The following is a 17,728-nucleotide window of genomic DNA, read 5'->3' as shown; positions in this document are numbered from 1 at the left end:
AAACGAGTATATATACACAGTGGAGTATTACTCAGCCACAAAGAAGAATGAAATTATGGCATTTGCTGGTAAATGATTGGAACTAGAGACTCATGCTAAGTGAAATAAGCCAGTTCCAAAACACCAAAGGCTGAATGTTCTGTCTTATATGTTATGCTAATACACAATAAAGTGGGGTTGAGGGAAGAATAGAAGTTCATTAAATTAGACAAAGAGGAATGAAGGGAAGGGAGGGTGGATGGGACTAGGAAAGACAGTAGTAATGAATTGGACATAACTTTGCCTATGTTCATATATGAATACACAACCAACGAAACTCTACCTCATGTACAACAAGAAGAATGGGATCCTAATTAAACTAAGTTATACTCCATATATGTATGAAAGTCAAAATACACTCTACTGTCATGTATATCTAAAAAGAATGAATTAGGTTTCTTTCCTCCCCCACAAAAAAAGTTTAGCTATAGAAGATAAATCAGAGGAGTGAAGAAATAGATGTTAAAGAAAACAGCAGTTAGAAGGTGTCAAATGATTATATGTCAGTAACATATAAGCCATAGAGTACCATACACCTGATTTATGACCTTGGAGTCCCTGTGTTGGACATTTTGAAACACATTTCCTTTCTTGTGAACTCAAGTTTTCTTTCATTTTCTGATGGACCATATTTCCCTGACTCTGTTTGGGGTTCCCCTTCCAACAGCTTACTTGATTTAGTACATCTCTTTCCAGTTATCTAAGCTTTTGCTGAGGCAACAGAGGGCATATGTAAGAGTCTTATACTTTCATATACCTATATTTGAAATGGTAATCTATAAAAAATTAAACATTTTTAGGGGGAAGTACTAGGGATTGAACCCAGGAGTGTTCTACCACTGAGCTACATCCCAATCCTTTTTATCTTTTATTTTGAGACAGGGCCTTGTTAAGTTGCCTTTGCTGGCCTTGAGCTTTGTATCCTCCTGCCTCAACTGAGTAGCTGAGATTACTGGTATGCACCACTTGTGACCAGCTTAATCTTTTTTTAATAGGTGGTGCTAGGGATTGAACCCAGGGCCTTGTGCATGCCAGGCAAGTCTCTACCACTGAGCTATACCACTCCCCAGCACACAAAAAAATTAAACTTTAACAGATTATCTTAAAGTAATAGATTGGTCTCTGTAAGAGGTAAAATATAAATACTTATTGTCCTTTAGGGTGTTTTTTGAGAAATAGTAATACATTGTTAATGTGGGAGAAAAATCAAATGATTCTAAGAGTGGGTTCTTAATGTGCACTTTGTAAAGTATTAAAGTATCATAGGAAGTAAACTTCAATTTTATTTTTATTCAGTGGCCCTCAGATTCTCAAGAGATTGATTCTAAGGAACTTTCAGCTGGCTCTCAATTTGTAGGCCTCATGGCAGTTCTTACAGCATGTTTTTCAAGTGGCTTTGCTGGAGTTTATTTTGAGAAAATCTTAAAAGAAACAAAACAATCAGTGTGGATAAGAAACATTCAGCTTGGTAAGTTTTAAGTCTTATCTAATTTTTTTTTCTTCGTGGTGCTAGGGATTAAGCCCAGGGCCTGTGCGTGCTAAGCAAATACTGTACCACTGAGCTATACCTCCATCCCCTCTAGTATTTTAAAAAGTGATTATATTGTTATATTTACAAATTTCTGTACATCTTCTTAAATAAAATATGCTGTTTATGAAAATATCTGGCAATGGTTTTCCTTTTTAAAAAATATATTTTAAAGTTGGGTGTGGTGGCACATACCTATAATACCAGCAACTTGAGAGGATAAGACTGGAGGATTGCAAGTTTAAGGCTAGCCTCAGCAAATCAGCAGAGGTCTTAAGCAACTTGGTGGGAACCTGTCTCAAAAAACAAACAAACAAAAAACAAACAAACAAACAAAAACATTTTAAATGAATGCCTTTATTCAAGAATATGGAATTTTAGGTTTGTAACATAAGATATAGTCTATTTCTGTTCTCACCATTTGTAGCACTAGTAACTTTACTCTTAGTTTTCACTTCTTTCCTATAAGGTGTTGCAAATAACAACTATTTTACTCCTGAAAAGGGAGATTAAGATACTTAAGGAGAGGAAGTTAGAAATGATGAATTTCTGGTTTCTTGAAATGTTAACATGCCTCTTTATTTCAAAGTGTTATGTTTTAGTTCTTAAACAATACAGCATTTTCTAAATGAAGGTAAATAGCTTAAAAGAATCCCTGTGGAAAGATTGCCTTTGAGCAAATATTTAAACTATTTATAGTGTTATGATGATTAAATCCTCATACAAGGATTCCAAAAATTAATATTCCTGGCTTATGTTCACTTTGGATAGTGCTACATATAAAACTGTCTATGTGAAAAGCAGCTCCTTTGCAAGTAAACACATTTTATTTTAAGTCTTTGTCCTTGCAAGTTTGGGGCTTATTTTGAAATTACTATTTTTTTTCTCCCAATCCACATCAACTTAATAGATATACATGTCTCTTTTGATCAGCAGCCATATAGGCCTCATCTAGCTCCTGAACAGCAAGCTGTTTGTACTCCTAATGGCCCATATTTTAAGTCAAACCCCCCAAATTTGATAAGTCATCTTTCCATCTATTTTCCAATAATGTGGTGACAGAAAACTGAATCTTCATGTTATCAAATAGGATTTCTTTATGTTTCTCTGCAAAATGTGTAGTAATGTATCATTTTTTCCCTTTCAGGGTAAATATTTTTAAAGCAAAATTTAATTTAGCTTCTTTTTGTTTGGTTTGTTTTTAATGCAATTGCATAGGCTTGAAAGCAGTAAGCTGTTGAATTTACCATTGCAGAAAAAGTGTATCTGTACGAGAGTGCTTAAGAACACTTGGTTTTAAAGTCATACTACTCAAATCCTGATTTAATCACTTACTGTCTCTGTGACCTTTCAGAAGTTATTTTAGCATATCTATGCTTCACTTTCATCTATAAAATATAGTACCTTATTGCTGGCTGTCGTGGGGCATGCCTTTAATTCCAGCTACTTGGGAGACTGAGGCAGGAGGATCTCAAGTGTGAGGCTAGCCTAGACAACTTAGACTCTGTCTCAAAATAAGATTAAAAAATGGCTAGAGATGTTGCTCAGAGGTATAGCACTTAACTAGCATGCAGGAAACCCTGGATTCAGTTCCCAATACTATAAAAAAGAAAAAAACAAGAAAGAAAAACATACTGCTTTATAGTACCTACCTCATATATTGCTAATGAGTATTAAATGAGATAATACATATGATTTAGAAAAAAGTGCCTTCCATATCCATGTAATAAGCACTAATGTCAACTCTTTATATAAATATGCAAGTAGATGAGAACAAACAAGATATTAAAGGTCTTTGTGAGTTACCTAAAATTGTTTTAGATTGTAAGATAAAATGGGAAATAAGTTAGAATTCATTATTCTGTGGTGCTTCAGAGATCTCTTATTTTTTTTTGGTTTAACCAGATAGCACAATGCTTATGGGAAAAAATGGTAAGCTGACTGAAAAGGATACTTTTTGAAGGATACTTCAGTAAGTTATAGATAACTAAAAATTATAAGAAAAATTAAAACAATGTAGTAACATTTTCAGATGTTGAATTGTCAAAGTTTAGCAAATTGATAAGATCCATTATTAGCCAGCGAGTGGAAAAACAAAAACTCTATTACCTATGATAGCTATATATATAACTTTGTTGGTTCTCAATTTGGAAATGTTTACCAAATTTTTAAATAAATGTATATTTTATGCAAGACTTTCACATCTTAATAAAATTTATCCTATAATAAAATAACAGATGTTCAGGGTTATTTATTTAAGCATTGTTTACATTGATAAAAAAAATAGAAAAGAGAGGACCGGTTGAATGACTTATTATTTGATTAAATAGCATAGTGGTGGTAAGGATCATAGACTCTAAAAAAAGAGGGAAAATATAAAACTCCTGCACTACACTGCCTAGATTCAGATATTGAGTCCATTACTTACTAGCAGTGTGAGCTTGCAGAGGTTGTTCCATCTATAAAATGGGCATACAAGTATCTCATAGGTAGTAAGTTGACATGCAAAAGCAATTAGAACAACTCCTAACACATACCATCACATACATATTTGCTACTATCCAGATAGGGTGACATTACGCAACCATTAGAATATAGTAGGTCTGTACACATGGACATAAATGACATGTATATTTCCTTGTCTACTGTGTTACTCAGTTTTCCATTACTGTAACCGCACCTGAGATAAACCAACTTATGAAGACAGAAAATTGGGGGCTGGGGTTGTGGCTCAGTGGTACAGTGTTTGCCTAGCATGGGTGAGGCACTGTGTTCAATTCTCAGAACCACATATAAATAAGTAAATAAAATAAAGGTCCATAAACAACTAATAAAAGTATTTTTCTAAAAAAAAATGTTTATTTTGGCTCACAGTTTTAGAGGTTTCAGTTCATGCTTCATTTGTCCCCATTGTTTCTGGCCTGTGGTGAGGCAGTGCATCAGGAGCTCATAGCAGAGGAGGCTTTTGACCTCATGGTGGCCAAAAGCAAAAATACAGGAAGAGATCAGGGTCCCAATGATCTAAGACATCCCACTAGGTCTCACCTCTTTATTTTATTTATTTTAACACTGGGAATTAAACCCAGCAGCACTTAACCACCAAGCCATTTACCTAGCCCTTTTCTATATTTTCTTTAGAGACAGAGTCTTGCTGAGTTGCTAAGGGCTTCACTAAGTTGCTGAGGCTGGCTTTGAGTTTGAGATCTTCCTGCCTCTGCCTATCAAGCCACTGGGACTACAGGCATACACTACCCACACCCAGCCTCTAGGTCCCATCTCTTGAAAGTTCTGTCACCTCCCAGTAATGCCACAGGCTGGGGACCAATCCTTTAACACTTGGACTTTTGGTGGACATTCTAGTTCCAAACTATAGTATATACTATATATGTTTTTAGTTAATTATCAATATTACTTTTATAAATTAAATTTTTAAAAATTTAATACTTTCAGGAATTTTTATAATTATATGCCAGCATTAATTTCATGCTCAAAATTAAGGATAGAGCTGGCATAAATGAAATTGAAAATTTTTTCACATCCTCTTTAATTCCTTTTCCTATGGAAAGCTGCCTACTTATACCTTTACAAAAAAAAAATCATATTCCTGCTACCCTGTTTGTATATATACATTCCAATGATTGCCTATAAGAGGTGGTGCTACAGATGTACATAGCCTAGCAATGATCCTGGAAATTGCTTAAATCCAGTAGTCATATGATACACTATATTGTAAAGGTAAGGAACTTGATGATGAGTAAGACATAGTTTCTATTTCGCTGAGCTTTCCCCAAAAGTGAGATTTCAGAAATACATATAGATTCTAATGTTATATATTTATTTATATATATATCCTACCCCTGATTTTTTGTTAATTATTATACTTTCAAAACTTCTAAATATGAAAAAATGCTGTTACATGTGTAAGCTTTTATATATGTATATATTAATGTAAAGATATCAAAATCTAGACATAGCTAGGAAGATACAAGGTATGACATATACTAAAAGCAGTAGATTTTGCAAATATTTGAAGGGGCAGTGATATAATCATGTAATTTCTGCAGTTATATTATTTTAGCACTGTTGGTTAGTAATCTCTATTCTTTTTATTCCTGTCTTTGACTTTATAGTCATGGTATAGTAGTAACTGTGTAATACTTTGATGTTAAGTTTATCTAAACCAAGTAAAAATTTTAAAGTAGTCAAATTTCATCAAAAAGAAAAAATAAGTATAAAACTATTTGGGATGTCAACAGAAAAAAAATATCTCTTCAGAAAAACTAAATGACATGACATAGACTTCTCTCTCTTTTTTTTTAGGTTTCTTTGGGAGCATATTTGGATTAATGGGTGTTTACATTTATGATGGAGAACTGGTATCAAAGAATGGATTTTTTCAGGGATATAACCAACTGACCTGGATAGTAGTTGTTCTTCAGGTAAAGCATGTAAAGTCTTTTCTTTAATGCTAAAGACAATCAAAGCAGCTCTGGATATCATGGGGGGAAAAGGTCTCTCCTGTTAGTTCTCCCACTGGGTCTAATTTATTCAGGGAAGTTAAAAATAGAACTGGTCTTAATGCCCTAATGGAAAACTTACTTTAAAAAAGGTCTTAAGTAAAATCTGTGGTATTTAACATCATCAAAATGCAAGTTTAAGAATAAAGTGATTGAAGCTAAGGACAAATATAACTTTTGATTTTTCTATAACTCATATTGTACAGAAAGTTTATGGTCAGCCCCTGAAGGTCCAAAAAGCAGATCTAGATATTTCATTCTAGTTTTTTAACTTCATTTTTTAGTTAACATATTGAAATATTTTGTCAAATTACATGTTTGTATTTAACTTGAATTTGTTCAAGAGTTGAGTAATTAATTTCATTTTCAAAAAATACTTATCAAGTATGTCTACTCTGGAGGATATAAAAATGAAGATACAAGTCACTGCCCTCAGAGGCTTCTGTTCTTCTGGAGGTATTTGAAGTTATAAGGAGAAAAGTCCTGGAAGGCTAGTGAAGATGTCAAAGAATGACTTGGTTTTGAAAGCAGGAAGGATATTTCTGTTTTTAAGATACTTAAAGAAAAGGAGACAATGATGAGAGAAAAATAGGGTAGATAGGGTAAGCCAAGAGAATTTATGTGTGATATATTTTATCCTAGCAAAAGAGGAAGTCATCTTCCCTCAAGTAGGCACTGAAGACATGAACAAAATTAAAAAGATTCGGTATAACTGGCTGGTATTAGGAATATACAGATGAATGATAGTGTTGCTTAGAAATAATGGAACTCAAACATTAATTTGTAGTAAGCTCAATTGGCATAATTCATGACTTTCTCTAAATAAACCTACGATCATGAAAAAAGTAGAGTGAAATTGTTAAGGTGAGTGGTCTAGATCTGGAAGGTGATATGAAGTACAGGTTGCATATCCCTTATCCAAAATACTTGAGATCAGAGGTATTTCAGATTTTGCATTTTGGGGAATTGACTTACACACATGCCTATATTTATACATACATACACACACACACCCCTACCTTATACACATAATATGATGATAATTTTATACAATATTTTTAATGTACCTGCATTATGACTGTCCATCACATGAGATCAGGTTGGCATTTTCCACTTCTGGCATCATGTTAGTGCTCAAATAAGATTTGGGATTTTGCAATACTTTGGATTTTGGATTAGGGATGGTCAGCCTATACAGTAAAATCTCTCTCTCTCTCTCTCTCTCTCCCTCCCTCTCCCTCTCCTTTTTTGGGGGGGAGTGGGGCATCCTTGGTGATTAAACCCAGGACCTTGCATTCGCTAGGCAAGCACTGTAACACAGAGCCACCACCCACCCACAACAACCTCATTTTTTAAATAGCCTCAGTCTGGAATTTGAGAGAGATCAGGTAGAAAGTTCTTCATACACTTTTAAGGAAAGAGCACAAGGCTAGTGGTATAGCCTATGGTAGAGTGCTTACCTACCACGTGTGAAGCCCTGGATTCAATTTCCAGCACAGCAGAAGAAAGTGGGGAGGGGAGAGAGGAAGGGAGGAAACAAGGGAGGAGAAAGAGATGATTAAAACTGTAATTTAGCAAGAGTAATTTGATGACAGTGAGCAGTAGGTTAGAATGGAGAGAATTTAGAAGAAGAAAGCCAAGTTAGGAGGCTACTGAAAGGTTAGTGAAAAACACCTTTTGAATTATTTCATTTTTACTCAAAGATTAAAATATATCACTGTTCACAATGACCAGTCTTCACACATTTGTCCAAACAAATGATGTTTAATTATTAAATTAGGTGAGAATAGATGTTTTTCATAATGTGATCAAACTTTATTACAGTAAGCTTCAGATGGTTTTGGAAGTCACTTTATTAGATACCTTTTGAAATATGAGGACTATTAAACAAAAACCTCTAAGTATATTCTTTATAAGAAATGCTTAATGTAAATTGCTTACTATAATGGGATTTAGTTTGTAGGACAAAAGCCTAAACCTTCATTGAGTAATGAAACTACTCTGCAAAGCAATTCTGTTTTTAAAAATGATCTCTTAAAACTTTTGTAGGCACTTGGAGGTCTTGTTATAGCTGCTGTTATTAAGTATGCGGATAATATTTTAAAAGGATTTGCAACCTCTTTATCCATAATATTATCAACACTGATATCCTATTTTTGGCTACAAGATTTTGTGCCAACCAGGTAAAATATTATTTTCTACTTCTTTAAATTCTAGAAGTATATAGAAAATTAAGAATGCTTAAAGTAGGGCTGGGGATATAGCTCAGTTGGTAGAGTGCTTGCCTCAGAAGCACAAGGCCCTGGGTTCAGTTCCTAGCACTGACCAAAAAAAAAAAAAAAGAATGCTTACAGTAATTTGATGTTTATCCTATTATAACTTTTGAAAAAGTATTGAAATATGATTTAAAAATTCATCTGTTTTTGTAAAAAAATTTCAAACTAAATATATGCAAAAATCTTCTACTGAAAAACTTATACACACACACACGTGTGTGTGTGTGTGTGTGTGTGTGTGTGTTATAAAGTAATAAATTATGACTTTTTTTTTTGGTGATATTGGGGATTGAACCCAGGGCTTCATACATGCACTTCATACATGCTATGCAAGAGTTCTACCACTGAGCTATATTCCCAGCCCTTTTTATTTTGAGACAGGTCTATCCTGCCTACGACTGTCTAGCTCATAACATTTTTAATGTATAATTTTTGTAGCCAGGAGAATGCATGAAATTTTTGAAGAAGTTTTTATGGAGAAGGTGGCTCATGAGAAAACTCAATTAGGTGATTGTAGGAAAAAGAACAGTTTGGAAAGGAATTATAAAAGAAGTGATAGGTAAGGCAGGAGACTCAGGATTATGTAATGTTATGGATGCCAAGGGAGGAGACAGTAAGGAAGAATTGGTGTAATTAATACCCATTACAGATGGTACTGAAAGTTCTGGGGTTTTTTTTGTTTTAATTTTATAATTAATTTATAATAATAATGGGATTATATTTTAATGACTTCCAAGACATCATTCTTGGTTTTCCTCCAATTTCACTCCCTTCCTGATTTTCTCATTCTCTAAACTTCAGAATGTCCCAAGAATTTTTTTTTTTTTTTTGGTAAGGGAGCAGTTACTGGGGATTAAACACAGGGGCACTTAACCACTGAGCCATATCCCAGCCCCTTTTCTTTTTGATTTTGAGACAGGATCTTTCTAAGTTGCTTAGGGCACCCTAAGTTGCTGAGGCTGGCCTCAAACCTGTGATCCTTCTGCCTCAGCTTCCCCAGTCACTGGGATTATAGGTGTGTGCCACCATGCCAGCTCTCAAGGATATTTCTCTGTACTCATTCTCATTTAAATTTACATTTCAGGATGTTGTATCTAATGCCTATTCACTTTTTTACTTTAGGGTTTACTAGATACTCATTCCCTATCCCCAGCTGGATTTTCTAACTTAGTGACAGCACCTTTATTATTCTACTTGCTTAGGCTGAACTCCTCCTAGACTCAGACATGAAAACAGTTTATCCACAACAACCTTAAGGGAAGGCAGCTTCTGTAGACAGTGTTAGAAAGAGAAGGTTAAAGTGTATCCTCTGAGTAATGAGTAAGGTTATCAGTTTCTCTTTATCTCTTGCTTCTAATCTAGAAAAAAATTGTCAACTCTTCCTTTTTATTATTTCCAGAATCAGACCATTTATCACAGCCTCCACTGCTACTACCCTCAGAACCATTTGAAAAATGCTTGCTTGAGAAGCAGGGGTTTCCTGACAGCATTAAATATACAAGTAGATTCTGTTATAGGAATCATGGAAGGGATTTCTGCAGTGAGTAGAAAGTTAGATCAGACAACTTTAGTTGAGCATAAACTTTCAGTCTGTGTAGTTCCAGAGTTCCAGAAAGCTAAGAACAGTTCATAATGACTGATGAAGAAAATATCCAGACAGATAGTTATCCAAAGCCTAAATAATTCCCTAATATTTCTGTGGTAGTTATTTTTTCAAGATACATTATAGGCAGTTTTATGTTATCTTAATCTTAATTATATAGCTTCTTTAAGGCTTCTGAAAAGTTACCAATTTGCATCAAATCAACACTAGTGATTAATTATCATGTGATCATTGAGCTCCCTATATATGCCAGGCACTGGGGACAATAATGAATGAAGAGCACATAGATGAGCAGGGGTGCTGATATATGAATAATACATTAATAAGGTGATAAATGTTGTATAATAAAGTCACTCTAGTTAAGGGAGTGAGTCTTGGAGACAGTAGATCTCATTTGTTATAAATAAATACTTTTCTTGCAATAAAACAAACTGTAGACTGTGGGAATAACATCTACAAACATTATCATGAAAGAGCACATTGAATAGAGCAAATGAATTATACATTGCTTGGGGAGAAGTATGGGGAATGAGGTCAGAGAGGTCATATTATTAGAGGCCTTTGATGTCCTAGTAAAAATTGGTTATATTTTTTTCCTTTATAGAGCAATATTTTTGTTTTGTTTTTAGATCAGAATGACTTTGAATTGTTAGTAGAAACTTCAAATCCAAGACTAGTTCAAGTTTCTATAATAGCATTTTTTAAAATGTATATATCAAAAGTTAAATTTCATAATCTAGTTTCCATACAGTTTAAGTTCGCTTCCAAAATAAGGTAATATATGTTAGATTATATCTATGGATAGGTGGAATAAAAAGGAAATTAAGAACTTCCTTTATTTAATCTTATTTGTTTTTATAAATCAGGCCTGAATTTTGGTTATTATTACCTTGCATTTTAAACAGAACCTACTGTGGTTTGTTTAATATAAAAAATGAAATTTTCCTTTTATATGGTAAATTTAAAGAATTGAGACCTTTTATTATTGAATGTATTTGCATGCAAAATGCATGTTTAGGTAAAATACAGCATTTAAAACATCTTGCTTTGGAAGACATAGTGCAGGAGATGAGAGTGCAGACTTTGGAGTCAGAAACATCTGGGCTTGAATCCTGTCTTGTGCTTAAGGTTGTGGGACTTCAGGCAAGTTACTTGTTTTTTGTTTTTTGTTTTTCCTTTTTCTTTCTTTCTTTTTTTTTTTTTTTTTTTTTTTTGGCAGCGGGTACCAGGGATTAAACTTAAGGGTATTCTATCACTGAGCCACATTCCCAGCCCTATTTTATATTTTATTTAGAGACAGGGTCTCAGTGAGTTGCTTAGCACCTCACTTTTGCTGAGGCTGGCTTTGAATTTGAGATCCTCCTGCCTCTGCCTCCTGTGCCACTGGGACTACAGGTGTGTGCCGCCATATCCAGCCAAGTTATTTAAACTTTTAAAACCTGTTGGCTCATAGGTAAAAAAATGAAGATAATACTATTAATTCTTAACAGGGTTGTTGTGAGAACTAAGTGAGATAACATATCCAATACCTTATGGGAAGTATTCAATATTTTTAGCCATGTTACTGCAACATTTTCTTCCCAAATTATAATTGTGTTTATGATAAAGATATAGGAAGAATTTGTTTTACTTTTAATCTGATTTTCTTTTTTTCATTTTTCCTTTCTGTCATTTAGTGTCTTTTTCCTTGGAGCCATCCTTGTAATAGCAGCTACTTTCTTATATGGTTATGATCCCAAACCTGCAGGAAATCCCATTAAAGCATAGTCAGAAACTTTCTTTAACTGGTTTCTCATGATGGTGCACTAGAAATCTCGACGTTAATCTTGCACAGAGGACTTCTACAGATTCTGTGAAGATATCATCATGCTGAATCTAATCATATTGTTCAAGTGGTTTGAAAATATACAGACTTAGAGATAAAATGTTTGTACTGTATATGTAGCAAAACATTACACCTAGAAATCAAAACTTGAAAGTATTTCCAGGGTTTAGAATTAGAGAGAATATGGGAGGAAACTTGAAATCTAATTTAATTTTAAAAAGAGTTTACCTTTTTGATTGCTGCAGAAATGTCCTATGCACTCTTTGCAAGAGCACACAAATGTCAGATATCAATTTTTTGCAAATTAGATCTATTTACTCTTATGAAATGTTTTTTATCTTATTCTTTCTGTACAGAAATATCAAATTACATGGAATAGTCAAAGTTTGAAAACTATAATTACCTATAAAGCTGTGAAATATAAGAATATGATTTGAAAATTTTTTCACATCTGAGATTTTTATATTTGTATAAAAGATTACTAAACAAAAGATTGCAAAATGTTACTTGTTTAATTACAAAAATTTGATAAGGTAATATTCTGGGTCTGATTTGTCAGAGAATAAAATTCATATTTAAATGTAATGTAAAGAGACATCTATTTCTCCATATAAATTCTAAGATCTTTTGTGCTTCGAGACAGCTGGATGTAATTCAGTTGTTCCTGTGCTAGATAGTAGCCAGTGACTTTACTCTAATGGAGTTTTACCCTTGATCTCTTAATGCATATCTTTTCTGTAAATCAGATAAATTCTTAATATTACTTTAAATTTTTGTGTTGTTACTGAAAATTTAAAATGTAACTTAAATGGATTAAATAGTGATTTAATAATTTAAAACAATTTTGTCTAATAGCTCCATACGGAGAATTTTGAACTATCAAGTTACACTGTATACAACTAGAAAGTTTTTAAATTAATATTTTACTTATCTGTAGAAATTTCCTTTAATCAACAACTGTTGACAAAAACAACCACCAAAAATATTAGTATAAGTATCAGTGGACCAAGACCAAAATGACTTTTCTTGGAGACATTCCTGTTGCCATATTACACTATTTTAAATAGCACCAGAACCTTAAATTTAAGACTGGTCAGAAAAAATTTTTAGACTTCTTATAAGCCCATTTTCCCCAGGAATACTGTGATCACATGACTGGGAGAGGTAGCTGAATTCTGAGTTCCCTTTCTGTGTTCCATGAAAGCTGCTGGGAAGGAGTCACCATTTTGCTTTAGAGGATTTTCTTCCCGATTCAACACTGGAGTTGAGGATGCAAATTACATGTTATTTAATTAGTTGGTTCAAAGGAGAGAGAATATATTAGAAATAGTAAGACGAATTGGTGGGTAAAAATACATTCTATAATTGATATAGGTTTAATTTAATTATTGACTAGATGCAGATTATCTATTAAGTATAAAGTATTTTGCTTTATTTTTTTCATTTATACTGTATATATTTTTAAAAGTCTGTTCTGATATAAAAACTGTAAAACAATAAATATTTTTATATGGGTCTAATGGGTTTTGTTAAATAGAATTTGACTGGAGAATAGTGTTATTAGAAACCATTGGGTACTCTTGGCTAACTTGGACTGGCTGTGCTACCTTGATAATGCAAAAACATAGTCTCTACAGACTGGAGGTCTAATCAACTCCATCCAGAGTTTGAAAGTGCTTGAAATGATAAAATATTTAAAATTAATTTGCTATTGATAAAAAAAATATGGTACCAGACTTATGATTTTCATTGACCACCTTTTAGAATATTTTGTTTGATAACAACCACATTTTGTTTTAAGACTGCAACAACATACAGGCTTATATTATCCTATTGCTACTAATTAAAATCTAAATCTTGCAACTACACAGAATTTAAGACTTTTAAATAAAGATATATGTTCAGTTTACAGTGAAGTATTGTTTGGGCAATTATGTATTAATGCATTGTGCATTCACAATTAATTGTTAACTTAGGTTTATTCTGCCCCTATTTTAACACTTCAACAGTTACACACGTAAATTATTGGATAGTAGATACGTTAAACTAATAACATTTTCAAGTGTCCATAATAATATAATTTTCAAGATTTCTAACAAAAATTATAAAATGTAATTAGAAATTGTGAAAATGGAAAAGTAGTCTGAAGTATATTTTCAAAGCAAACTTTCATTAGTCATAATTTATACTTTGCTTTTCTAGTAGGGTTGAAAATGTTATTGAGCTATGTAGTTTTTAATTTTTAATTCAAAGGAAATAATCATATTGAAGAAGGTGAACTTAGGTCCTAGATCATGTCATATATACAGATAATGCTATTTTATGTATGTGGTTTGTGTTTTAATGACCTTCAAAGGTCCTTATTGTATTAAGCTTTTATAAAGATTATTCCTGGATTATTTAAATTTCTGTACTTTTTAAAAAAGTGTATTTGTTATCTCTCATCTAAGTTGTTCCATATAACGGTGTGTTAATTCTTGGGAGGACAGTGACAATTGATAATTCTATTAAAAATTAAGAATACAGTATTGTGAAGAAAAGTTTAAAATGTAACAGGTAGATGTTGCAATATAGCAATATTACCAATTCTTTAGTAAATGATTTTAGAGAAGTCCTAAGCTACTTTTATGATAGAATATGTAGTTTAGAGGTACAAACTTAAATATTTACATCAAATGTCACCAAATTTCATAGAAAGGAAAGGCAGTTTGCTATTTAAACTAGTTTCTAATAACATGGAATCTAAAAGGAAACTAATTGACATTGTGCTCTGTACATTTAGTGTAATAGTGACTGTTCTTACATATCAAATCATTGGCCTGTAAAATGTTATTGTACAGTCAACAACTTAGTTGTTTTGTTTTTTTTAAGAAAGGGTTTACCATCTTTCATTTTATTTAAACGTTCACTGAAAACATGGATATATGCTTTACATGAGTTGTTTATGCTATATTGAAAGTCATCTTTCAAGCAGCTGGGGATATGGCTCAGTTGGCAGAGTGCTTGCCTTGCAAGCACAAGGTCTTAGATTCAATCCCCAGCACTGCAAAAAGAAAAAAAAGAAAAGAAAGTCATCTTCAAGAATTTCCAGGATAAAGTAGTTATAGGCTAAGAAAAAAGCACCTTTATCAAAATCTGGTCCTATGTGCCTTGCCTTACCAAATACTTGACTTTTCTGAAGAATATTTCTGTAATTCACAATTTTAGACACATAGGCAAAATTAGAATGTTCCAAGAATAACAATAATTCTGTTTTTGGTTGTTTCAACATAACAGATGTTGCTCTTTAAATCCATTATCTAACAAAATTGAAATAGGTATAACTATTAAAAGCATTAGTTAACAGTTCTCATTTACACAAAGTGGCACCATTATACCATCATTCAGCTTTTTGAAACTTTAACAGTTGTATATAAGTGTCATTTTGTTGTCTCATTTCTTATAAGATATAATTTACTGTAATTTAAAAAAGATTTTTAAATGGTTTGTATCCCAAATTTGTCAATGCCTGTATTTTATTTGTTTAGAAAGATTCTTTTGGACTTGGGGATGTAATTTGTATATTTAAATTTTTTATGGACAAAGTTTTATGGACAAAGTTAAAGAAATATATAAAGTGATCTTTTGTTAAATGACTTTTTAATTGGAAAATTTCTCTTATCATTGTTTGGTATCCATTATCTAATTAATAGATTATTGAAACAGATTATTTTCATAAATAACTCTATATAGATTTTCCTTATATTTCCTTATTTACCTGTGTCTATGACTGAACCTATGAATTAGTCTCACATATCAGAAATGAACTGCTGATCTTTACTTTTCTGGTTGATTTCTTATCATGTGATTATCCTTCCTTTTCTCTATCCTATGCACTGGCATGAAAAGAATGGCTTTTATTCAAACTAGTTAGAATTTGTCTACCTGTATGATGATAATAGCCTAAAAGTATTTTGTTGTAAATAAAATTCTCTTTGCTAGCATTAAGGTTAATTAAGTAAAGTAATTCAGTACTTATTTTCTCTACAATTTGAATATAGTTGCTCTTTTATGACCATCAGTTGAATGCACAGAGATTAAATGTAATAAGCAACATATAGGATTTTATTTCCATCTCTATTATTGTAATAACTTTACACAAAATGTTTTGTTTTAAAAGATAACTAAAATAAGAATATCAGCATTTAAAAAATATATACTTTTCTTTGGTAACTTCTCATGAACAGCACTAGCTGAAAAAATTTTTTTTAATTAGAATGCTTCTTTTGTTCAAAGTATATCACAATCTCAAATCTAAGTGCTATGCAAATATATTTCAGAATCATCTTATAGATACTACTACCTTTCAATAAGTAAGATCGTAAACAGTCCTTCTTACTGTTCTTAGAAAGATAATTCCTTCAAGGCAGGACTGATTACATACTCACTCTAGAAAATATCAAGAAAGATACAAATTGCCTTCCATTACCCAAGATTTGAGATTTTTCTATAGAGAATGTCCTGGTGATTGCTAATTTAGGGTTTCCCATATCCACCCACTGGTTTGATGATCTGCTAGAAAGAACTAACAAAGCTATTTTACTCACAGTCACATAATTATAGGGAAAGGAAATATAAATTACAACCAGACAAAGGAAGAAACACATAAGGCAAAGTGTAGGAGGAGTTCAAACTTGGAACTTCCAGGATTGTCTCCTTGTAGAGTCATGGACAACATTATCTACCTTTGGCCACTGTATGTGACAGTATGCAGAGGGAAGCTCACCGAGCTGTAGTGTCCAGATTCTTTGTCTGCATGATTAAATTTTCTACAGCCTTTGACCCCACCCTGGAGATCTTTCTGACATTAGGCTCCAAGGGCTCACCATAGGTCATTTTTTTAACATAAATTGTCAGTTGTGGTCTGAGAAGCCCAGTATAAATAATAAAAGACATTCCTTTGGAACCTCCCAAAGACTTGGACCAGAATTTTGATGAAGGCCAAATTCCTTACTGCACAGTGACTGAACATCTGTAAATAAATTATCCCTGAATTGTTGGGGATGACATAAGCAATGACAATTCACGTGTATAGAGACTTTTAATTTATGTACTGCCATTTATAATTTTAAGAAATTCTTTATGTTTCTAAACATTTCTAGGGTTGGAAAATATATATAATCAGATATTATACTAACTAGCATATATGTATTTTCAATTCTGATGTTTAATGATAGCTTTATTAAATGCTGAAATATTTTAAAGGACAAATTTGAAGTTTGGTTTATAAGGGCCAGGCAATGTGAAATGTTTATAGTTCCAACTACTTGGGAGGATGAGGTAGGAGAATCACTTGAGCCCAGGAATTCAAGTCCAGCAGGAGCAACATAAACCAAACACCACTTCAAAAATTTTTTTTTGTTGTTTAGGTTTTATCTAAACTATATAATATACAATTTTGAACTTATTTTAAATTAGTCATTAATTATCACCAGTATAAAGAAAAGCTAATAGAATAGAACTGATAGCAGTTGCTTTGGTTCACCATCAGGCTTCACTATTGTTAGGTACACATTTCCAGTCACTAGGGTCAAGTATCAACCTTACATTGGATCTAAGGATCAGTTGTATTTTTTCATTTATGCATTTATTTTCACTTATTCATTTAGGATTTCTAAAATGTTAAAATAGTTTCTTTAAAACAAATAACATGGTATTCCTTTAGAAATACAGAGCTGACCCCAAATGTACACTTTCTTCCTTTTTAAAGTCACTAAATATCTGAAAGAATGATGAATATTACAGTGTTTTGAGATAATCTAAAAATGCACTCTTCTTAAATGTACTTTAAACATAGAACATGTAAGAAATTTAGTTAAATGTTTAAATAAGATGTACGTTTAATTTTTTTTTAGTTGTAGATGGACACAACTTTATTTTATTTATTTGCTTTTATGTGGT

General features: G+C 32.4%; 1 protein-coding gene across 1 annotated transcript in view; it reads left to right on the top strand.

Annotated features, from left to right (window-relative positions):
- The window catches only part of Slc35a3 (solute carrier family 35 member A3), a 44,218-nt gene extending 26,490 nt beyond the window's left edge, over nucleotides 1–17,728 (top strand). Inside the window, exons 5-8 of the mRNA XM_047548275.1 lie at nucleotides 1,336–1,507; nucleotides 5,888–6,006; nucleotides 8,134–8,267; nucleotides 11,640–17,728. Coding sequence (XP_047404231.1) covers nucleotides 1,336–1,507; nucleotides 5,888–6,006; nucleotides 8,134–8,267; nucleotides 11,640–11,730 — 516 coding nt within the window. The 3' untranslated portion in view covers nucleotides 11,731–17,728. The remainder of the gene's footprint in view (nucleotides 1–1,335; nucleotides 1,508–5,887; nucleotides 6,007–8,133; nucleotides 8,268–11,639) is intronic.

This window comes from Sciurus carolinensis, chromosome 1 (assembly GCF_902686445.1).
Source record: "Sciurus carolinensis chromosome 1, mSciCar1.2, whole genome shotgun sequence".
NCBI lineage: Eukaryota > Metazoa > Chordata > Mammalia > Rodentia > Sciuridae > Sciurus > Sciurus carolinensis.
Note: the sequence above shows the minus strand (reverse complement) of the source record. Positions and strands in the feature narration are given on the sequence as shown.